Source organism: Mizuhopecten yessoensis, unplaced genomic scaffold (assembly GCF_002113885.1).
Source record: "Mizuhopecten yessoensis strain PY_sf001 unplaced genomic scaffold, ASM211388v2 scaffold7669, whole genome shotgun sequence".
In the NCBI taxonomy this organism is placed as follows: domain Eukaryota; kingdom Metazoa; phylum Mollusca; class Bivalvia; order Pectinida; family Pectinidae; genus Mizuhopecten; species Mizuhopecten yessoensis.
In genome coordinates this window covers 863,937-888,828 of record NW_018407163.1, presented here as the reverse complement: position 1 = coordinate 888,828, position 24,892 = coordinate 863,937, and the positions used below count along the sequence as shown (strand labels likewise).

The window sequence follows — 24,892 nt, the reverse complement described above, 5'->3', positions numbered from 1 at the left end:
ATGCCTGTCGGCCATTTCATTTTTTCCGATCAGTCTCAAAAGGAAACATGCACGCAAAGATAAAACGTGAAACTTTCATATAACAAGAGGCCCAGAGGGCCTGTATCATAAACCAACCATGAACAATTATTCTTATTACATATGAAAATTGTTTTTAAATATGGGCTCTGTCTCTGAGCAAAACTTGTCCCTCATTAGGACCCTTCTTTCTGCCCCTAGGCCCCGCCCCTCTGTACCAATATGGGCCACACCCTCCGCTTATATAAAATTTAGTCCCCTTTGCCCAAGGATGATCCAGGTCAAATTTTGATAAATGCCTTCAATAATACAGAAGAAGGATATTTAAGAATCCCCTTTACCCAAGTTTGCCCCTGACAAATATTTGTTAAAATCCCTCCGACAATACATAGATAGAAGGATTTTGAAGACTTAAACTTCAAATTTCCCTATTTGGCCCCGCCCCTCAGCACCCAGAGGGGCCTCACCCTCCGTTTATACAAAATTTAGTTCCCCCTGTCGAAGGATGCTCCAGGCCAAATTTAGTCCATAAAGCTGTTCAGGACAAGTAGCATTTCAAAGGAACAGTTGACGGACGTACGACAGACGCTGCGGTATGCCATAAGCTCGACATGGTCATTCGGTCTAGTTGAGCTAACAATTAAGAAAGATCCTTCTATCACTTTCTGAGAAAAAGCGACAGCAAGAGCTGTTAAAGGACAGACTACAGATGAGAGAGAAATAAATAGCCAAACCAATCAGATGGCTGGCTTAAAAGGTGAATTACCAGTAGTAGAGGTGAGAGAAAACTTAGAGGCGAGGCATGTGTAAATATCATTTTACCAGCAAAGTGTTATCCTTTTAATTATCAACTTGCTGAATCCCGTGCGTCATGTTTCCGGTAGTGTCAAAACTATCACCTATATTGATATCTAAGAGTGTCTTCGTCAGTAACAACGCATATTGGAAAAGTAGATAAATCTGTAAGAAGCTCTCTTTGAGGAGGTCTACCATTAGTCTCTAAAACGCGACATGGATGAGGTAAGTGTATTAACTCTTTACGTTTATTGGAATTTTATGTATCTCGGCCCAATTATTTTAACTTGCAATTTAATATGACTCGCATTAGTCCCTGCAGGTGGGGCGTACGAATTGTACCTGCTTTTTTGATAAATTTTGATATTGAACGTGAGGAAGGCAAGTAAGTTTATTGTCAAAATATAGGAAAAACATTTTGTTTCCTCAACCGTTTCTATACCAGCAAGTGTAATTTTATACCATCGAGTGTAATTTTATACCATCGAGTGTCATTCTATACCGTCGAGTGTCAAATGCGTTTCGTCGTGATATTTTCTAAATTGACAAAAGTGCATATAGAATGTTTTTATATTTTGAAAATTTAAACCCTTTTGGATACAGATTAGGAAGTCGTCTACAAAGGACCATTAGACATCTTGTTGCTGACATGTTTGACATGTTCAATATTGGGGACTCATCACACATACAGGAACATTAGACCTCTTGTTGCTGACATGTTTGACATACAGGACCATTAGACCTCTTGTTCCTGACATGTACCTCTGAACGCATGGTACAATACGTTTGACAATGTTGTCAAATTTTAAACTAAAAAAGGCTGTTTTGAGGTACCTAATGTCCTGTTAGGTTATGTATGTATAGGTTGTTCCAATGTTAACTCTCAATCGTCTGTTGGTGATGAAATTTGATATGAATGTTGGTAGATTTCCTTGCACACCAGATACGTGGAGATCTTTCAGCAGAATGCCGTTGTTTTCGCATTTCTATATCTTTATTCTTCCTATCTCCTTCCTCGGAAAACATTTAGAAAGTTTTTGGTTGGATACTGTTGTAGCTTGCTGTTGTGTCCACCTCTTGCTTGGTAACCTTTCGGGATTGGAAGTGCTGGGGATGAATCACTGCTCATCAGTAAAGAGTCTTCAACTATTCCTTCCTCATCGAAGCATTATACTCTCTCTCTGTTTCATTTTCCCTTACAATAATACATTATTATATTGTCAGAGTATAACGTCATTTGATTTTAATAAATTATATTGCTACTCTTTTCAGCCACTCGACCTTTGTTTACGAACCAGTCAAGTGAGGGATGTTTCGAAAAAGGCTTTCCATGACTTTAAACGGGACGAACAATCGTTGAGTGTTAATACAGCCCCGAGATATGAGATAGAAGATAACGAGAAAATGGTTCAGCGTTGGCTACACCACATGCCGGCAGATAGGATGATATCAACCGAGTACAGTCCTTATCTTCAGACGAACCAGGGTTCTACAAGCAGCAGGATCTCCTTTGATCCAAATATGTCCAGCGACGCCTCCAAGATCCCGGGTTCTGCAAGCAGCAGGATATCCTTCGATCCGAACATGTCCAGCGACGCCTCCAAAACAAACATTAATGTGAAGCTTCACAACAAAGAGCTGTGGCGGAGCTTCAGCCAGGAAGGAACGGAAATGATCATCAATAGATCTGGGAGGTATGCTCATTTCTTAACGAATCTATCTAAGCGGTATTGTTAAGTTGAAATGCAATAATTGACTGGTTTCTGTGATATAATGTGTGTTGTGTATATGGTCATTAGTGATCTAAATTCGGATAAGACCTGTGTGCGATGGTCAAAGGTGCAAATCTCCTCTAATTGATTCAGGCTCTCCCTCCCTCCAACTAGAAAAAAAATAAAACCGGTCTGGTGTGGTATGGGGCAATATAAGAGTGTAATTAAGCTTTTAATTTAATAAAATAATTGTTATTGATTTTGTTTGTTACATTTTGGCATGTTTTACCAATAAAAGAGTTGAAACAGTGTCATTCAAAATACTGAAAAGCTGAACCTTTTGATACAGTCATTGACATCAGCTTTAAACAGATATTTTCATTGTGATAAAACAATATTTCACTAGTGATGAAGGGAATTGTTTTCATTAAATCACCAAATAATGGGTTTTTTTAAAAAGAGGAAAGAACAATATCAGCAATCTAATGCAACCAATATAATTTCATCTACAATAAGGTAAACAAATAAACTAAACATAATTCAGAGTCCCAAGTGGCTACTTTTAGTTGCCGTGGCAACAAGAGTTAAGCATTGGCGACTTAACGTTTTCTTAGGTAGCAGTGTACAGTAGCGTACGGTGGCCATGGGTGATATTTTTGTACAATGAATAACCCCTGTAATATAAAAAAGCACTAAATTTGGCATATACATGATGAAGTGGACTATGTGGGCTTCACATTTAAAAAAAAAAATCGAATTCGGTTTGAGACTAAATTTTTGGCCATTTACATATGTGTCTACAAAACAAAAGCTAGCTTTTTTAATGTAGTGTATTTTTGTACTCAGCACCTGTGTAAATATTATGAAAACTCCAGATGAACGACCTATGCTAAAACGTGAATATTTCCGTTTCCGAGCACTATGTAACGGCACAATGACCCTCAGCATCATGACCTTTAAACTGAATTAATTCAAAAATGAATTTTATAAATACTGTAATTAGTAAGAAATTCCTCCACTAAACTTAATATATTGAAGACAATAGTAGCTGCACCAAAACTTGAATTGATTCATGTAGGTTTACTTTGAAAGAATAGTGGAAAGAGTGTTGTCTAATGAGAGGCGGCATGTTTTTTTCACATAAACAAATCTAAGTTTGATTGGTTATTGGTCAAGTCAAACAACACTAAATATCTTCTTTCATAAAAAGGAATTCATCTAACGTAAATTAAAACGTTAAAATGCTTACAGCATGCAAAACAGAACATTTAATTTCGGATTTTATAACTGATTTTCTTTTCCTGGGACTCCTATTCACCTGGTACACGCGTAAGTTCCTATTTCTCAGGTACGGATTATCGAATCTTAGGATGAAGGCTCTTACCTCATGTCCCCTTCTCCCTTCTGCGTGGCTCACGCATGGGCAGAAGACAGCGCCTCCTGGTCAGCTTTTAGCGCTGATAAGGTCGTCAATTTTATCGCCAGTTACGTTAATGAATACTGACGAGTTGTTGGGCGTTAAACACGTCACTAGACTCACCAAATGACTGTTGCTTCGTTATGGAAGTCAGCACTCTGGTTGCTATGCGGTACTATTTACGAGGATGTGTTTTTTGTTTATTTGTTTTGTTTTCTTCTTTAAGTTTGCGTCAGGAATTGTTTTGTTTAGCTAAACGCTATAGCAACAATAACAACATTTACTGCTTAAAGACGTTTCGTTTCGTTGTTTGTGAGATCTGTGCTTTTCAGTAACAATTGCATGTTTATAGAAAATGAGCTAGCATTCTTTTATATTTGAGCAACCAAAAGCTAAAGAGGTTAAAAGCACAACGCTCATTGAATTTTCTTATCAAATGTTCATCGGAAAAAAATCACAAAGAGGAGTCAGAACTTGCGTTGTACTTGCGTGAAAAGGCTTATCCTAATGCAGGCTCCCTGGTTTTGTGGTAGAACTCCTCTCTTCTCTTGACGTTTTAGCAAAAATGTACAGCCAAGTCAGTAGACCTTATTTACCGAATTTTGTAACTTTCGGTGAGGGATTATTTGTCCGTTTGAGTACAGATCATACTTATGTAAAGACATGTAGGTTTGGAATATCAAATTTGGTATAAATGAACAACATTTGTGTTGTTATTCATTGCTTGTACAACAATCTGACCGGTTACTTGGTCGGAGGGTGTTTTGAGTCACAGGTTACTAAAATTTGAGATAGACCCTTGATGAAATTCTATTATGTATATTTTCCAGGCTCATGTATCCACGCGTGGAGGTGACCGTGGAAGGCCTTAACGCGAGCAGTATGTACAGCATCGGGATGACCGTGATTCCAGTAGATGACAAGCGTTACAAGTACAAGGACAACGTTTGGTCGTCAGTTGGAAAATCGGAGATTAATCACCCGATCACGCCCTATAAGCATCCTATCTCACCGGCAACAGGATCTTACTGGACGAAGGACATCCTTTCTTTCGGTCATGCGAAGCTCTCCAATCATTTAGGGCCGAACAAGGTAATAAATCATATAAAAGCAAAATATTTTTTTCTTGGCGATTGCATCCCTTACCTTAGCTTTAGGATTTTCCCCTTCTCGTTGAAATGTTCTTTATGGTATTTAAAGAGTGGCATCACTTTATACCTCAATGGAGAATATTTGTAATATAAAGATTACAGGCTGATTGTAGTAGCTAATATATACGTTTATGTGATAAATAATTCTTGAGCCGAAGGCAAGGAAACTGGGTTTTTTAACATAAATAGGTTCTTAAGCCCATTAAAACCGGCTTGAAACCTACGAAAGGAATTTGTCACACTGCAAATAGTTTCGGACAATTCATTTTATGTAGCATTAGTCTTGGAAAAAATAATATTCAACAAGTAGAACATTGTTGACAAAATGAAACAATAAACAATTATTTTTTTCATTCTGTTAAGGTGTAAACTTTCTAGTTTTAATGCTTACATTACAACAATAATATTGTGAACTGTTCGTTACTGCTTGGTAATAAATAGCATGCTAGTCGCTATAAATAGAATACAACAAAATCAAGATCACCTGGTATCATTTCACTGCTATGTATTTGTTTTGACGTTGAACCTCGTACAACCAACCAACCCTTGTCTCATTTTGGCAACAATTTGAAATTTCACTAGCCACTGGGTAAAGTTTGAACAAGGTGTTTAAGAAGGGAAACGTCTTTTGCTTCATCGACGATACCCGAATCGTGTTCAGTTTGAATGGTGACACTTTCAACTCTTCCAGTGCAGGTGTTTACATGGAATGGCTGATCAAATATATTTGCGGTGTGACACATCTCAAAATAACAATGTAAAATGCCTACCATTATATAGATTAGTAGGTAACCTATTCCCAAAAGCCTACACCAACACCAGAATCTGTAAAACCGGAAACTTCTTTATCTCTGATTGGAATTCAACTACATTTGACTGGAGGCAGCCCTAGGTGGTGGGGATTCAAAATCGTACAAATGGTGGGGCTGAGGTGCAGAGCCAAAAGGGGGCAATTGGCTTTATTGCTATAACAACTTTATCTCTAGAATTATGCACGGGATATCAATCATATTTGGTTGAAAGCAGTCATGGGAGGTTGAGATTCAAAATTGTACAAATGGAGGGGCTGACTCCCTAAGGGGCTAAGGGGCGGTCAAAAAAGGGTTATTTGGCTATATTGGTTTAAGCGACTTCTTTTCTGGAACTAAAAGACGGACAGGCTGACAGCAGGTTGATTTTTGAGGTTGAAATAACCTGAAGATGTGCATTAGTCTAGCCGATAAGTTAAAGGCAGGTTTAAATAAGTTACCAAAATTTTGTGTTAGGTTGAAATGACTAACGATAAATTGAGTGTAAGGTTAGAAGTTATTAGCAGGTATGTGCCGTGTCAAAATTGGTGACCGGAAGGTGTGAAGTAAATTTATAAGAGCACCACGAGCGGATCATGATACGACCGTCATAACCTCGGAAGGGTATTGATATATTGGAAACTGGTAGCGACTTATGATATAAATGTGATTACTGCCACTGTTTTGTCGGTGACTGTGACCTTGCCATTCGTTTACTGTTTATGGCGCAAGCTATTTTGTGTTTCAGAATTACACCTTCGTGGTCAATGTTGTTATTACTTAAACTAGAACCTTGATTTTGAGGTAAACAGAGGTCTTGGTATGAGTAGTTTGTACGCGACAACAAAACCTGTTATATATGTTAAACATGTTTGGTTTTTGTATTATCATACTAAGTTTGAAAGGAATTAAAAATAAATGCTCAAAACGTTCTTGAATTTTCGACGGAATGCACTTATTTGGCAATGAAAAGGGGGCATAACTCTGCCGAATAGCATTTACATACCACGATTGAAGAACATCTGTTTATCGCGTAAACAAGCAGAAGTTAACGGCTAAATCGATGAACAGCGTTGCTATGTTAAGTGTGATGTGGCACAACACGGAAATTTAAAACTCGACAGAAAAAAAACGTAATATATGTTAAACATAAATGCTTCGAGCATCACCGTAAACTTTTTAAATGAATTGATTAAAAATAAAACCAGTTCTTGCATTTACTACACAATGCCCTTATTTGGAATTAAAAGGGGCATAACTCCACTAAAAATGCACGTAAACTTCTGACATACAACTTCGTTCTATCAAGGTTTTATCAAGATATGTTAATGAATGAAGCCAGCAGAACGATGACAAGGAAAAGTTAACGGACGATCGGACTGACACACAACGCAGTCCATACCAATATACGACCCGTCGGACGACGGGCGTATAAAAATAGATAGCGGTAGAGTTAAGTCAGGCTTAAATATGTAGCCGATGGATATGCGGCAGGTTAAAATATCAAACATGCTGCAAAAAATGTGTCACAAAATTAGATGCCTGCTGTTTGTAGAACTTTTTTTTGAAAGAATTTTCAAAAATGACCAATTTGGCGGCCATTTTGAAACGTGCATTTTTTGCGCTTCACGAAAGGCAAACATTTCTCCATTTTTAACACAAGTGTGTCGCAAATTTTAATTGTAACAGGTTCAATTTTGCTGTACAACTTTATTGTGTTCAATATGATGAAAATAATATGTTACAAAGTGGGAAATTATATAAGGTTAGTATTCTTTCACATATTTATTGTAACTGAACCACTTTCAATTTTTGACCCCAAAAAATGAAAAAAAAAAAAAATGAAATAAAAATATGTAGGGTAAAAAAAGAAGAACACGGACAATCTCATTTTTGTGGCTGTTTTAGAAAGAGAAACCTATTTTCTTTTGATTCATTAAATATTAAAAAAAGATCAACAGCAGAACTTTTTATATTCAGCGTTAAATTTGCAAAATCAGTGAAAACATGATTATTTTTTCATTGAAAAATTGGAGGTAGGGGTAACTAAAATCGCTTTACTCTGTAAAAATAAGTTGCGGAAAAGTGTTCAATTGAAGTAAGTTGACGTACGTAACTGGTAAGTATTACCAGATTAGAACTATAAACCCTTATATATGTTTTAAGTTAAATTTGATTTTGGTATTATTTCGTTAACTGACCTATTAACAGCTCATGACATGCTTCCATGTGTGTTGTGTAAGCGTGCAAGTGTGTATGTGTGCTGGAAACAGGGTATGATTGTTTACTTGCCTCCTTGTAATAGCTCTATGCTGAACGTTAAGCAGGGAATAACAACTACCATTTTTAAAGTCTTTGGTATGTCCCGGCCTGGGGACAGAATCCATTGCGTTCCTCACCTAGGCGAACGCTCGAATTTCAAGCCAATAGTGAGGTGTTGCCAAGCAAGGCGCTAGGAAATAAAAGGTAGTTAGAAGTAGAAAGAAAGACAAGGATCCAATATATTGCAATAGGCGCAGCATATTTATTTTGGTCGCTTTTGTGTCCCCAAATAGAGGACACCAAAACAAATCCCCAATTATGCAGGGGGTTGCAGCATTATTCGATTCCTACGATACGATACAGTTGTTAACAGTTGGTGTATTCTTTTCCCGATCCCCCGCCTGCAGGGATGTTTACATAAGTAAATACTAAGTATGTGACCGACTCAAATAGGTAACCAATACAGATTAATACCGGTAAGTAAGTGAAGTCTCGGATAAGTAGAAGCTGTAAGCAACTGATAGGTTTGTGTAAACTTTCAATTGGCAACAGGTAAGTTCATAACTGGTTGTTTTGTTTCATGTAAATAAGAGAAAAATCCTTTATAATAACTACTGGTAGGACTTCCTTGAATTAAGTAACCGCTAAAGGGTTAAATGAGTGACTGGCATATTTTGTTTTGTTTGTTTGTTTAGGGTGTTTACGTCCACGCAACAGCTAAGGTCATATGAGGACGGGTACCAAGGGAGATAACGCTGAAAGATGTTTTGTTTGTTTTATATTGTTTAACGGCCCATCGACAATGTGACTCATTTAGGGCCAACAATACTGTAAAAACAGACATTCATGAAAATAAACACATATCAAACCAAAACTTAATAGCTTAAAATGTGTAAAGGATTAAAGAAATACATCAATAACGAACAAATTGGCTCCACAATATATCATATTGATTGTAAAGATCAATAGAGTGTAAACCTTACAATGGGGGCACCAGATCAGTGTTGGTCTCTTCGGTGTCTTCTTTGTTGTAGACGCAACAGAAAAATCCCGATTCTGTAGTTGGCCAAACAATATCCACATCTTACGACATGACGATATAATTTACCCGAAACTGCATATGTTAATTGACATGGATATGTTAACTTCAAATAAGTAATGGTAGATATGCAACAGGCCCTTAAGAGAAACTGGTAATTGGTCGTCAGGTATAAATTAATTTTTGTAGGTAAGGGTCTATTAAAACTGATAACATGTAGATATGTGTCGGGCTTAATTTGTAAGTTAGAAGTATGTGTCGGCCTCAAACTAATAGCCGGAACAATAGCAAGAAAGAAAAAGAAACCGAGTAAAAACAGATATTCTAAATGTTTTACAAATCGGAAGCGGGATATGTGTAGACTAAATAGCATGATTCGGGCGATTTACCTTTTTTAACTGTTCTGTCTGCATCTTTAAATCCAACGGGTCTCAGAATCCACGGAGAAGTTTTTTGTGCATTGCTTTGAGAAACAGGATATGCAAAGAGTGTGAACAAATGATTGAATTATAATGCAGTGTTCATCGATAAGGTCAAGGGCCAAACTGGTGGCACATTCTTCTGTAGAGAAAATGGAGTCGCCGACTTCAGTTGGATTTCAGTACAAACGTTCGCAACTGCTGCAACTGTTTCAAAAGGAGGATTTGTTTTCTTTCGACATTGCACTGGATTTTTCCCCGCTCTTGCAATGCAAAATCAACAGCAGGTGTTTTTATTTCCTTTGGTGAACACTCCCGTGTGTTTTATTCAGTTAAGTTATTCCAATTTATGTTTAGAACCTACGATAAATTTGAAAATTCAGATGCCAAATGCCGACAAGACGGTTATTTTTCTGCGCGCGCGAAAGAAATATGGTTTTCTGGGTTCAATACTGGGTTTTGAAAGCGGGATTTTTTGGATTGGATTCAAGTCGGGCTTTAAACTTTAATGACAGTTTATTTCTTTGGTCAATAAGGGATGATTCATTCCCATACTGTAAAGGCTCTTTATTGGTGTTGTTCGAAAAGCTCCAATTGCTAGACTCAAACTTTGGTTATGGATTGAATCCATCAACTGCAGAAGTAATATGGGAAGACGAAAAAGCATTTGACGGTCGACACCCAAATTAGTATGAGAGAGAGTTAGTCATATCAAATCTGGTTACTCAATGTGACGGACAAACGTAATGGACGGACGGAAGTACAGAGTGCAAACCTACCTATAGCACACCGTCTCACCGGGAACCCGAAAGGAACTAATAAGCTTGAAAATGGAACGTGAAATTGCTGTAGAATCCCTCGAGATGATTCTGTTACTGTAAGTATACGGTAAAACTAGCTATTCCTGAAAATATATATAATTTAGTGAGCGTATCAGAAATAAGTATATAGAAGTTCGGAAGTTGCAGAAGTTTAAAACACACAGACAGACAATTCATCCACTAAAACTTACTGAACATGTAAGACTCGTACACTTGCATGAAGCAGGACGCGTGTGAGTCAGCAGACCAATGAACAGTAAACCAGTTTGTCGAATCTTTGCGGGGAACACTCACCAATATGTTGCAAATTGCAGGTTTGTGCATATCAGTGTTTGTAGCGTGTGTTATACATTGCCTTTCATTGTATATTCCTACTTACAAGGATGTGTATGATTCTTGTGGTTCGGATATGTCAATATAGGATTCCAAAATCATTTGATTGTTCACTGTTTGTAATCAATGAAACTTTATTACGTCTTTTAGTTCTGTTGGAATGTTTTTGTATTGCACTCTGCCATTATTCATTGCCCGATGATCTTTTTCTTTCTAGTACTTTATTTGTCAAAATATCATCTTCCACGGAAATATCTCTATCAATATTTCTGATCGGGGCTACCGGATTGTATTGTTGACTTTTCGCGCAAGTGTTCGAAGTTGCAGATCAATGTCGGAATTTGTCACTTCTGAGCAGAAACGAACGTCATTAAACATCTACATATAAGCGATTTTAATACGGCGATGAAGCGATTGTTTCACCCACTGTATCTAGAAAAACAACGTATAAGGTTTTCGAGCTGGTGTCTTCAGAGACGATTTATTGACAGTTCCTACGTAATTTTTCTCACATGTTAATGTAAAACAAAACGTTTTAAGCAGTATTGTGTTGTGTTTTGAATATTGTTAACTTAACAAGATATTAAAAGAGATATCGTTAACACTTACATGATCAAGTTGTTATGGTCAAGGAGCTAGCGACAAAGTGTTGAAGGAGACTTGCTCCTTAACCAGCTATTTACAGGGAATGAAAACTACCATGTTAAGGACATAAGTATATCCTTTTAATTTTGCAGCATCTTGAAAAAATTGGAGAATATCGCAGTAAACATATAGTGAAATTAAATACTGAATATTCAGATAGATATTTTATATTGATATTTCTAGAAAATACGAGAAATTAGTAACATAATGACACAATCACAATTTACATCAAGATACAAGGAAATACTAACAAGGAAAAGAGAAGATCTAAATTGTTGGATTCGGATGCTTCGTAAACATTATTGTCGCGTATGCGCCATCATACACGTTTCATGGTCCGCAGTGCCATATACGACAACTCCTGGTATAAAAGAGATGGCTCAGTGTAATTCATTTGATTCCCTTTCACTCACTGTCAACCCGAGCAGAATCGGGTTGAGAGCGTAAGAGGAGTCTAAATGGGGCACCTGCAGAATTGAGGGTTTTCTTCTTTGTCTTCTCCGAAGAGGACCATGGGAGAGACCAACCTCGATCTGCTGACCCACTGCAACACTTACCTTTTCCGTTTGCTATCTGTATTGTCTTCCTTCTATTCCTTCTACTGTCTGTTTCAAGCGGTGTCTCCCTAGGCAACCCTCCTCATATGACCATGGTTATTGCGAGGACTTTTAAAATTGTGATATTCGGAACAAAGTCGTTGGATACTAAATCAACTGCGACATGGGAACACAGTAGATTGGGGAAGCACGGTCGGAATATCGAATTTGCCACGCTTATCGTACAGCTTAGTTGTAAGCCGTCCCAGATGGTATGTTATAAATAAAGATTGAGGTAAGCAGCCTATTAAAACGTTTCTTGAACCTTTATTTTAAATTCAGGAGGATAAATGCTACTGACGTTATCAACAAATTTCTTGTAATTTAAAGACAACATATCGTAGGGATATCTGAAAACGAATTAAAACGATTTATCAAGGTCCGTGTTACCAGTCCTGATAAATACACGTAAAATATTCTGTAATTTAACGATAAAGAGGTAAGTATATGTAATGCTTAGATTTAATAAGGTCAAGTGCGACTTAATTAAGTTTTACTGTGATATTACGATATATTTTAAAGCATACGTGATAATTACTATATGTTACAGTAAAATTGTATTTCAATATTAATATAAGTGTATTTAAACGTAATCGTTTTCTATGAAATGGAAAAGCAATGCTATGCTATAATCTTATGATCATAATATTATAACTGTAAATAACTATTCACTATAATAAGTAGAGGTAAGGGTTAATACAACTATACTTAGGTTGGTAAAGGTTATTATAAATGACTGCTTTACCGTTACAATATGTTTATGTTGGTAACAGGATACGATTAATGTGCCAAATCTCTACTTTTTATAGACTTGTTGCGTAACTGTTTTTGACATATGCTTAACTGGGTATTATTTTATTTCTTCTTATAGATTTGTCTGGAGTCTATGCATAAGTATATGATACAGATCAACGTAGTACATCATAGCAGGGGGGACCACCTGTACAGCTTTACCCTCCCTGGCACCGAATTTATTGCACTTACCGCATACCTCAACGATAAAATCACCAGGCTGAAAATCTCCCATAACCCATTTGCGAGAGCGTTCAAGAACAAGAAAATATCGTATGTACAAAACTAGTTAAATTGTAAAAGGTAAAGAGTAAGTATCATTCACCAGCGGCAGTATAACTGTTTTATACACAGATCTGTATAATACACCAGCGGCAGTATAACTGTTTTATTGTTACATTAAACATTGTTATTGTTACATCAATATTACTTTATTGTTGTTTCTCTTTTGCATTTTTGTTTCGTTTGTAACAAACCATTTTATATACGTCTGTATAACTTTTGTATTCAGTATGACGTCTACATGACTTCTATGTTAATTTAATATTATTTTTGTATTCAGTACTGACGTACGACTTTTGTGGTACTGTTGTAGTACTGCTGTTCAGTTTTACTTTCGTATTCGATATTCCGTTATTATTATCATTATCAAGATATATTTATTTAACGTCTGTATTTTGTGTAATATCAGTTATACCTCTGTTTCATCTTACCTCTGTACAAGCGTTGTATTGGGTATGTTATGTTCTATATTACCTAAAGTATTGATGTTTTACGTTTGTATTACATTGATTCATTCTGTATTTCATTGAATTTTGTTCAATTTTGTATTAGTTTTCAATACAGCTGTAGGATCGCACAATGTTACGCGGTGTGCGCACATTATGTGCATCATGTGCGAACAATTAAAATCTGAACGATTATTGATTGTGTGCACCATGGACGAACGTTGTGCGGTAACAATCGTATTTGGTGTAAAATTGAGGAATGGCTCAACAATATAAACGGTGTCGTGTTCAAACTGTATCTTTAAGTATGTGGCTATATTCTAGCCACATATATTAGCTATTCTTTCTATTTGAATTTCCATGAATTTAGAAATAGTGTTTTCCGTGTCGTTTTAATTTCCAGAAATTTCGACACAATCCCATATACAGGTATCTTGATCGCAGTTTCCCTTAACCGGGGCACTTACTCTTCGAGGTGAGAAAATCCAAGTGAAGGGGAACTTTAGACACAGCCGAATGCAACTGAAAAAATGCCTTACGTCTAGCGGTGTTTTCATAACGGTCATACGGTATCACATATCAGATTTCTGTTGGGCACAGGCCATGGAAAAAAACTCATTCATCTAAATGTTTTTTAACTTGTGGTGTTACCTTAGGGCCAAACCATTCTTGACAGTCTTACGGTCACTGTAATACTGCGTAAAACGCATTGTAAGATGATCATAATCTTAATTTTTGTGATGAGAAATTAATATATACAGTGTACATTATTGCCTATGAGCCGGTTTTTTATCAACCAATTATATCAAATCGCAGTTGTGAGGAGAGAAGCACATAAAGGGAAGAACGATTGTTAAATTGCACACTTGAGTGCGGACGGTGTGCACACGATGTATGTACGATGTGCGCACGCTGTTTTTGGTGCATTGTGCAATCACAACTGTACTTACATATTGCTTCTCTTTTACATTAAGACTCAACTGTATGTATAATGGGTGCCATTGTGTATGATTTAAAACTTAATTAGTGTCTATTTAAGATATGAATCGGAAGAATGATTTATATATATACACTCCAAATCATAGTCAAAGCAAAAAATTGAATTCGTCTTTGGCATCAGAATGGAAGAAACCGCGTATTCTTCAAGTCTTTTTAATATTGTAACAAACACAAATTGGCAACCAACATCACAGTTGTGTCAATCATTGGTAAAACACAGACTTACTGTACATATACTTGTCTTTTAATGCATAATTAAAGGTCTTTGATGTTTTTTCATACAGGCAAGCCAGGTTTTGTCGTTCGGGCTCGACTCTCACTATCGGAAAGCGGCATGCTTCCAATAAAGTGTTAGTAAAGGCATAACCTACACCTCAGAGTATATTATGGTAGAAGATATGGTTAAATATTTAATTATTTTCGAATTTCGAGACATATTTTCCATCATAATATACATATATATTTACATTTGCGCTGCAACCCACTTTATTAAGATTTCGAGCAGAAATGCATTTCATTTGAGTATGAAAACAAAAATCTCGTGACGTAGCACTTGGTTTATTTATGACGTCATAGATTAAACTTGTTTAATGAGTCCTGTCGCTTCGCTCCGGTTAACATGGAGAACGCCGCTGTGTCAAACGCTTAAATGAATACGGTTAATTATTGGAGCCAATTTCATTTAAATAGGGCTGTCCCGCCAATATCGTTTAAGGGACGGCGCATATACAAAACGCAGTAATGAATTAATAATTTAAGAACAAATTAAAATTAAAGAATTGTTCTATATTAAAAATGTAAATATATATGTTGAACAACGTTTTTTTAAATGTTCATGCCGTTATGAACGCAAATCGTTTACATCCATATTAAACATGAAGCCTGCCATGGATGTAACCGATTTGCGTTCATACCGGCATGAAAATTTAAATAATGCCGTTATATCCCTATATATACTTATGTTGATGAAATCGATTCTGCAACCTGAAAATATTACTAAAGTTTTGTTTCTTCTTCATCACCCATGAGACAGCGTGACCTTAATATCTAATAATATTTATCCCTTTCGAATGAAAGGAAATGTGTACCGCTAATATGAAGCACCCATTGATTGCAATATTTATATTTCATATTTAGTTCTACTTCTAACTAACTGTTGTTTCCTAGCGCCCTGCTTGGCAGTACCTCATTTTGGCTTTAATGTTAAACGTTCGCCCAGTTTGGGAAGGTAATGGATTCTGTCCCGAGGCCAGGACAAACCAAAGTCCTTTAAATTTGTAGTTGCTATTCCCTGCTTAGTGTTCAGCGTTTAGGGAAATGACAACAACTGGTTCACCCATTTTCAGTTTAATGTGACCGAGCGGAATGCAGTGATGGGTACCCACGGCATGGTATTTCAATGATATAGCACTATAAAGTCGGCATCATATTCGTAAGGAGGCAATTACACCAGCAAACCCTGTCTCCAGAACACATACACACATGCACTCATTCATAATAAGACATGGAGGCACGTCCTTAAATGACCTTAGCTGTTAATATGACGTTTAACCCTGGTAAGCAACCAACTATGATAGATAATGCCGTTGATACGTTGTTGTCCATGCCCGGCTCCGGATCAGTGTTCAATCTTATTTATAAAGCGCGAAGACTAGGCTCAATGCATGACATGCCACGAACCATTTACAGTACAACCCTTGTTATTAGACTGAATTGACCCTCAGTCAATAACGAATAAATTATGTTTGTATTAATAATATCATAATATATTTTAATGCTGGAGTCATAACTTTTCAACCGTAACAGATACGGTCAAATAATTGAATTTCTTCTGAAATCTTTCACGTGTCATATTTGTTTTAACTGTTCTCAAAAAATTATGAAACATCCAGCATCAGCCAAAGAATATCGTTGAAATTAGGTCACATTGATCTTCACCTCCAGGCAAATAAGTATAAAATGTTAAGTGATCTAATTTGGTCGTTAGATTTGTTTTGGAAAATTGATAATAACTGCATCACCTAATAAGGGTTCGCAGGTCTTTGGGACGCTTCCTTCTTTATCAAAGGTCAAATAGGTGTGACATGCGTATTGGCTGATGAAGGAAGACATGTTTGTGATGACTAAAATACATTTTAATTTATAATAGCTTTGTTTTGACATGCAAACATTTTTCAGATGACGCTTTGATTTCAATTTGACAACAAGCCATGCACATCCTAAAATTTTGTACTTTATATGGCCTGCAGCTAAATTACTGTCATGTCAAATTAACAAGGATGTGTGTGGAAACGATTGAATATACACACACATGGCTAGCCTGTTAACATTTGCGACACGGAGTGACATTTAGATGAGCATTGTACATGTTTGACTTGTTGAAATTATTCATGCATGTGCATGCTTTACTGTACAAGAAATGCCTGTCTACCGATTAACAGTGGCATTATATTTCCTACATGGTAAACGTTGATAACTGTCCTGTTCAAAATACACCATCAAAGTATTCAGTTCATAGATATATATTTTCATTTTGTTGTATTTTTTCTATTTTACATGAAAAAAAAAATCCAATAAACATGCTTGTTGTATCCAATTGAACAAAATTGTTTTCATCACAATCAAATATTTTGGTGCGATGTCAAACATTTTAACTTAACTTAGCAGGCCCTACACATGATCAGCCAGGTAGTACGAAGAAATACAAGAATAATGGTAGCTCAACACCTTCTCTGTATCACCTTTGATATTCAGCGTGTAAAAACACCTCAGTGTAATTCAATATAACTTAGGGTCATGTTTATCACCATACTGAAGACGTCTCGTTTCGATGTAGTTCGTAATCAACACAAAGGTCTTTTTCATACGATATAGTTCACGGATACACAAAAGATACAAAATCACTAAAACTTTCATCAAATGCCCCTAACAGTTATATTTCCTTTACAGAGACGAAGATGTTGACATACAAGTAGAGAAGAAGAAACTCCGCCGGAAATGTAAATATCCATTGTTTTGTAATTGTCATCAATCTGTAATTTTTACAATCGTGTAATTCAGAATGGATTTTTTTTACATCTCAATATGTCTCTAATAAATATATGCAATATGACAGATAAATTCCACGATTCGAAGGCTTTATTCAACGTTTCACAATGTAACCGCTAGTTTTGTTAAAGTTAAGTTATAAGCTACCTTACACTTTATACCCTCAATTTTCTTATCTCAAACAAAATTAACGGATGTCATGTGTTAGAAACCTATCAAAACATATAGCTTACGATAATAAAGAAAGCGCAAATATTCTTTGTAAATAACAAGAACGTAAATCAACGCATGTTTCAACATTGCTATGTTTGACACGCAATCAGCAGAACGCAACACGATAACAAAGAAAATCTGTTCTCATTTTTGCCTTCAATAATTGCAGATGATTTTTTTATTGGCGTCATTTGTTTTGTAGGAAGTTAAATCGCTCAATGCACATACTTTAATTGTATAAATATATATTATCTATAACTGCTGTATCTTTAAGTTAACAACTGTATTTACACGTATATTTCTTACTTGTTGCATGCATTTTCATCATAAGTCATACATATTGTCATTAAATATGTTTACTAACTTTTGTAGCCAGGGAGACGCCCAACATGTCTTATGAATCCACCTCTTCTTCTGGCAACAGTGTCATGGATGGCTCAATGAATCATTCACTTTCTTCTGCGGGAGGTAATATATTAATATTATATAGTTTTGGCCTGCTTTTACTGATGAATAAGAAGATTGGTTAATTTATGTAAACCATTTCATACATTTGTTCATTAACACAAATATGAGACGTATTTGCACACTGTCATCAAGATGGTTTTTCATTAAAATGTAAATACTGCTCCTTGCTTTAAATAGAATATAGAATTCTTAAGAACAATTTCAAGATTTTTGTTTATCTGAAAGAAAAAGTGTTTATAAAACTTCAAAGATGATACATCTGGTAACATTTTTTAATCTGCTAATTGTGTTGTATGATTTACAGACATAATGCGTAGAAAGTTTATGGAGAGAACAACAGGAGGTAATGGATGCTTGCCTATGCTGTGTCTGGTAACCTCGTCCGGACTATACTATCAGTCGCTGCCGTACTATAGACGTCTCACGGGGCCTACAATCCAGTCAACGCACGCAAACAAATATATGGTTTAAACGGGAATGCGTCTTCTGATATATTGACCAAAGATAGTTGTGTGTTTCATTCATAAGTATTTGGACGAGTATAATTGTTCTTTATATTTTGGTTGAGTTCATTTTAAAACTGTCTGTTGTGTCTCTTTTATGTTATAGTCGTCGGGCTTGAAATCAAATCGGCAACTGCAGCAAATGCTGCACCATAGAAAGAGTTTTCCTGCGTTTAATATTTTAATCATTGAACATATTTGGGACCATCTTTACTATAGTAGAGCTATTTTGCCACGACCTAATCAAATGTCTGTAAAATTTGTAAATTGATTTAAGTTTATCAATGTAGAACAATCAAAAGAATAGTAATAATTGTTAAAATATATAGAATGTAAATTATCAGCTTTATTTTATTCTACATATTGTATATGTGTTTATTTTATTTTTAATTGAAAAATATTGCGTTTTAGTCAAGACATTTTTCTTTTTCTCGGTTATTAACTTATGAACGATTTTCGGCTTAAATTCACTTATATATCATTCATCTGATATAATCAATTGAATAAAAGTTATTTAAATTGCATTCATAATGTATCATTTTCCCAGTGATTGGTAAATTTGACTGAAAATGCAAGCAAAGCGTTGTAAATTTTTCTTCAATTTTCTTCTTAAAAGTTTCATGTGTTATAATGCAAAGCTATCCAAAAACAAACGAATTCCGTCCTCTTCTCGTATTGATGTATTTGAATGCTTTCGTATGTACATTCCGGTATTCATTACAATAGAACAGTGTCCCTGAGAAGAACTTAATTGTTGTTCGATCAGTTATGCACTCCTTACAGAGTCTGTTACGTGTATTTAAGGGGTATGGATATTCTACCCGAGAGTCTCATAATTGTATTCCTAATGCCAACTTAGCGATGGACATTTTTCTCTTATTTCTAAGCCATTTGACATTTGGTAAAGCATTAAATAGAAAATGGAAATGCAACAATATCGTAAAATTTAAAAAAAAATAAAAAATAAACATATTCACAAACTTAGGTCTGATTTTGAAATAGCAGAACAAAGTACCTAATGCAACGGTATAACTCATATTTACGAATTTACGTCTTTGAGAAGTTAAACAAATTCTGTATTATATTTGGGGGGTTTTCTCATACGTAATTTTTTATGAGAAATGTCATTACAGAAAATGTATAAAAGTCATATGTCCGTGTCAGGTCAAACATTCCATTTTACACAAAAACTATGTTTTGGTTTATTCTTTTACCGCAAAAATAATTGAGCTAAAAACTACTGTTTAAATTATGAAAGTGAAACTGCTTCATTTTACACTTTTATCTCAGTAAAGCAGTCTATATTTCTTTTTTATTGAAAACAAATATTCAAGTTCCCATCATCTTTAGAAGATTTAACGAAATATTTCAAAAGTTATGCAAAATATTTTTTTAATATTCAAATTTTTGATATTTACATTTTTTAATATCAATGAGAAATGTCATTACCTTCCAAAAACACCCAATAAATGGAGGTAATAGTTCTACTGTTTTTGCCATATTGTTTTTTTATGATATTTTTCATTTTCGGGGGTGTCATTTGCCGACCTAATTTTAACTACTTTTGGTGCGCTTTCGATTATTACCTCATAATATAATGCCATTCACTGATAATGATGTCATACAAGTTTGCACCCTTGAGGCGTTGGACACACATACGTAGAGGTGGGAGAAAATTGCCACATCAACAACAATTGTAATTATGATTGTATGTGTCATGACAACAGTATGATGTGAATTGTACTACTTGTGAACTTCATAGTAAAACATGCAAATGATAAACAGGTTGTTGACTTTTTATTGAAATACATCAAATGTTGAGGGTGAGTATGTGTCAACAATGTATCCCGCCTTGAAGGGAACAAAGGGGTTATCTTCCTGAATCCAAACTACGGGATGTTGGAGACTAATGTGTTTCAACACTTGTGAGATCGTCGATGACTTTCAAATTTCCAGGATTGGACAGGGTATACAAATATAATGACATGTGCAGTTAAAACGCTGGCTTTAGCGGAACACTTGATTTCAAATTGTTGACGGAATTACGGTTGGAGAAGTAAGGCTATTTATATTTTCACTGGGTTCAACTGATACAGGTACATCATTGGTGACAAACTGAACAGCTTGTCACACTGCTCTGTAAAGACAGATAACTAAACAAAAAACGGAACGGAAATGTAAGATAAAGTCATACAGCAGCAAATATGGACGAAGAAAGTAACAATGAGAGGTAAGCTCGACAATAACTTTATTTCTGAACATGCTGTTTTCGGAAATGAAATCGGGAAAGTTGTGACACAAAAACAGAAGGATAATAACAATGGATAGATTACGCGAGGATTGTATATACCATATGAACGTAACACACAGACATGTGCTTGCACCATTAACATTATGTAAAAAAAAAACAGTGTTTCAAAAATGAATAACACTTTATCATACAGATGTTTCTCATCGGTGATGATACGGGCCAAAATGTTGGAAACGAAACTACTGTTGAAACAGAAGGGGGTTGCGTAAACCCTTTTCTCTCATTTCCCTGTGTGTAAGATAGAGCTGCCCAGGGTAAGAGATGGGTGTAGGAAATGTCTTACCTTCACAGGAGTGTCCCCCGTTTTAACCGGGTAATATCAGTTTGTCACCCACTAGGGGGAGACAGCCTCGTGCCGATTAGCAAGTGTTCAATTGTGACGTCATTAAAACGCGTCACTGGTAATTGTGACGTCATCAAAAGTGAACGACGATATTTATACCCAACATGTGTTTTTGTTTACACTACTTTCGGTGGAATTGTGACTGAAATAATAGGATGGGAGAAAAATAATCATCTCCTTCCTTAAGGGTGTGACATAGAAATCTCCAACCCTCGGGGTGATTTTTTTGGTTTTCTAGCCCTCGGCAAAGCCTCGGGATAGACAACCGAAATACTGGTTGCTAGTCTAAATGCATTTTCATGGTTTCTGTGCTTATTCTGGTGGTTGAAATGAGAGAAAAATACTCTTTTATGCCCAAGGGTGTAGTATAGGGATATTCCACCCTCGGGATTTTCAAATTTGGCAAAACCCTCGGCAAAGTCCCTATCCTACACCCCTGGGCATTAAAGAATCTTATATTATTTTAATGAATTTTAAAATTAGGAGGAGAACTGGTTAACAAGGGGGAATGCGTGGAATGACGTTATGGCCATTTTCCCATCAACAACACTAGCACCAGTTTTTGTACGATGTCAATGTAACACATGAAAGATATGATAATGTCCAATAAAGATAGTGCCAGACTAAGCCAACATAATGTTTTGGATGATTTCGATCAGTCGACATTTCTTTCTGGTGTGTCTGTAGGTCAGGTATCCTTTAACCTCTATATTCTATTTTATAATTGGTGATTAGTGTCGAAATGCGATTTCCCAAAACGAATCAAGCTTACATGATAATGATAAGATCTGAACACTGCTGTTCACAATGCGGTAGAGTCGCTGAAATCGTTTTTGGATTCATTGTTTCTTTGACTCATACATGATTGTTTAACAAAACATTTGTTTTTACAAAATTAAAACTTTGTTTTAAATACTGTGACCGGTTAATTTGGTACCTACATCTCATGTTTTCTCCTCTCTGTGTGCATGAAATGTTCCGATATCTTTTTATTTGCTTTCTATCTCTCATAACGGTTTTATGATTTCTAACTGACATCAAATCCACATATTAATACGATATTCCGCTTCATATTTGAGTAGGCTGCGACAAACTCATATATGCTCGAGTTTATACATGTTGGCATCTGTTTTTTCATACCAAATTCGAGTTTTTGTCCTTTTTGGATTTTTTGCCTGGCCGCCTGATGCAAAGAATTTACTTTCAGAAGCCATACACGCCATGTTGTACGCAAATCATGGTGTAACAATTATTTTATCAATCTTTACACCAGTGAGCCTGTTCGATTACATATAGTTTAGCAATGAACCCACATTCACTATTACCTGACAGAACGCACTAGATATAAGAACCAAAGTTCATTAAATATGAACAAGAATACACTAGCATTTAGCCAGAGTGCACTATTGCAAGTTTTACTATTCTAGCAAAGAACCCGACTAACCTAGCATAATGTGTTCACAATGAACCAGATTATACAAAGATACCTAGTACACTGGGAATGGACTAAAGTGCATTACCATTAGACCAGGGAAGTGCTGTGTACGTGGTAACAACAATTGATATTGAGCTTGAAAATCACGAAGGTACTGGTGCAGTGGGCGCGTTGACGTACACGTTATAAACACAAATATTGTACCAGAAAATGTCAAATGTCAAGTGAAGGACAACCTAGCAAGTGGTTTTTGATTATACGTCATTTGAGATAAGGACATCATTAGTTTATTATTGTAAACATGATACCAGATCATAAACAACAATTTATAACATCGTCTTCTTTGGTGTCATTAAAACTGTCAACATATTCTGGTAATGGTCGATTACCGCCGTACCATTCCGTAACACTGTCGTATAATAGCTGATGCTCCAGCGATTATGTGAAATAATTTAAGACTGATAAGAAAAACTCACGGCGAAAGCCATTTGAAATAAATTCATAGAGATATTATCGGTGCTAACATTATGACAAAAATATCTTATCTAGATCTGACATGTTATCACTGCAACAAAGTATTAAAAATCGGAAGTTTAACTTTCTAATTCAAAACATGCTCTTCATATCAACAACATTTTTATTTTCATTTTCCTTTGTTTTGATATTTTTCTTTTTTAATTAGTTTTTTTAGTCATTTTTTAGGGGGGGGAGGGGGTGCGATGCGTGATATCTTCTGTTTGTCATTGTGTCTCCTCAGTTTCTGCTGTTTTCTTTCCATTATCAAGTTAAGTCGGGATGTTTTGAGGGTAGGGCGGTCACGTCGGTCATCTCGCTATTTAAGCAAATGAAATAGAACACAGATAGTTTGCATAGTGTTATAAATTGATGCAAAAGCATTACATTTGTGACCCAAATCGATTACTTTAGTTATGGTAGAAAACAAAAGATTTCACGATCGGCACTCCTACATGTTTATTTCTAAAAGTTTTCATATTACGGAATCTGTCTCGTTTTTGTTTGAAATCCGCGCAAATGGCTGATCACATGCATGACAATAAAGTTGCTCTTTTTTATGTGTAATGTAACTATGTGTAGTATAGGTACGGCCTCTGCGCAGTCGCGAGAGGACAATCTCCTCTCTACGGCCCGCTCCACCTGCCGCACGTGAACCTACGTTAGGTTGAACTGCGAATAATTTGTTGTTCACCATTTCAGACCATTTATTTTGCCAATTCGTTCTAATACAATTCGCGATTAAAGGTTTAAAATCACTATAAGATATTTTAATATCTATGTGATGTAGGTTAATGGCTGCTTTGGCAACCCTATTTATTTTCTTAATTCCACTTATTCCGACATGACCGGCTAACCATATGATTATCAGGTGGCAGAACAATAAAATCATATTAATACGGAGAGCGATCTTTTGAATGAGAATATTGTTAAAGTTCCGATAGATATACAATCAGTACAATCAGCATATACATTAATCAATACAATTTTTGAGGAATTCGCAGGAGCTGCCTTCCTTTTTTCAATTTCGTCCAAAGCCAGACAAAGAGAAAGCTGTAGCAGCATCTGTTGTTGGTAACATATCCATCGAATCTTATAGCTGAAGCAACTGCAGTTGGTCTGGCGTTTGACGAAATTGAAATAAATGTAAGGCAGCTCGTGCGAATTCCTCAAAATTTGTATCGATAAATGTATATGCAGATTGTATTGATTGTATATCTATTTACTGTAAAGCGCTTTAGAGTGGCTTATTCTAGGTACATAGGACGCCATATCAAATGTTGTATATTATTATTAGTATCATTTTTCTTTTCACGGAAAGAATGCTAGCGGGCAGGACTGAGTCCATCCGAGTTTGAACCATTTAGCAATGGCAAATTTTCACGGTCTTCCCCAATCTTTTGCATGCATATTCAGGTCGAAAAGATATATTTTTATGTTCTTTTAGTGGCTAGTCTCTTTGTATTCGCACGTGATATATGACGATCATATGGAAGTGAAGAAATTGTTTACTAGCTGTCCTTTCGAAACTCAAGATTGCCTC

The 24,892-nt window shown here is 35.9% G+C and overlaps 1 protein-coding gene and 1 long non-coding RNA gene across 2 annotated transcripts; both read left to right on the top strand.

The window, feature by feature from the left end:
- The first annotated feature begins 1,029 nt into the window (after positions 1-1,029).
- On the top strand, positions 1,030-14,903 carry LOC110454119 (T-box transcription factor TBX4-like). Its single transcript, XM_021503492.1, has 5 exons — positions 1,030-1,038; positions 2,086-2,507; positions 4,773-5,034; positions 12,868-13,061; positions 14,800-14,903. Exons 1-5 carry the CDS (start codon positions 1,030-1,032, stop codon positions 14,879-14,881), a joined length of 969 nt encoding a protein of 322 aa, XP_021359167.1. The 3' UTR covers positions 14,882-14,903.
- A 2,271-nt stretch (positions 14,904-17,174) lies between these two features.
- LOC110454089 lies at positions 17,175-19,038 on the top strand. The gene is made up of 3 exons (XR_002463337.1): positions 17,175-17,514; positions 18,149-18,244; positions 18,549-19,038. It is a non-coding gene; the product is annotated as an uncharacterized LOC110454089 (long non-coding RNA).
- Positions 19,039-24,892: the final 5,854 nt, after the last annotated feature.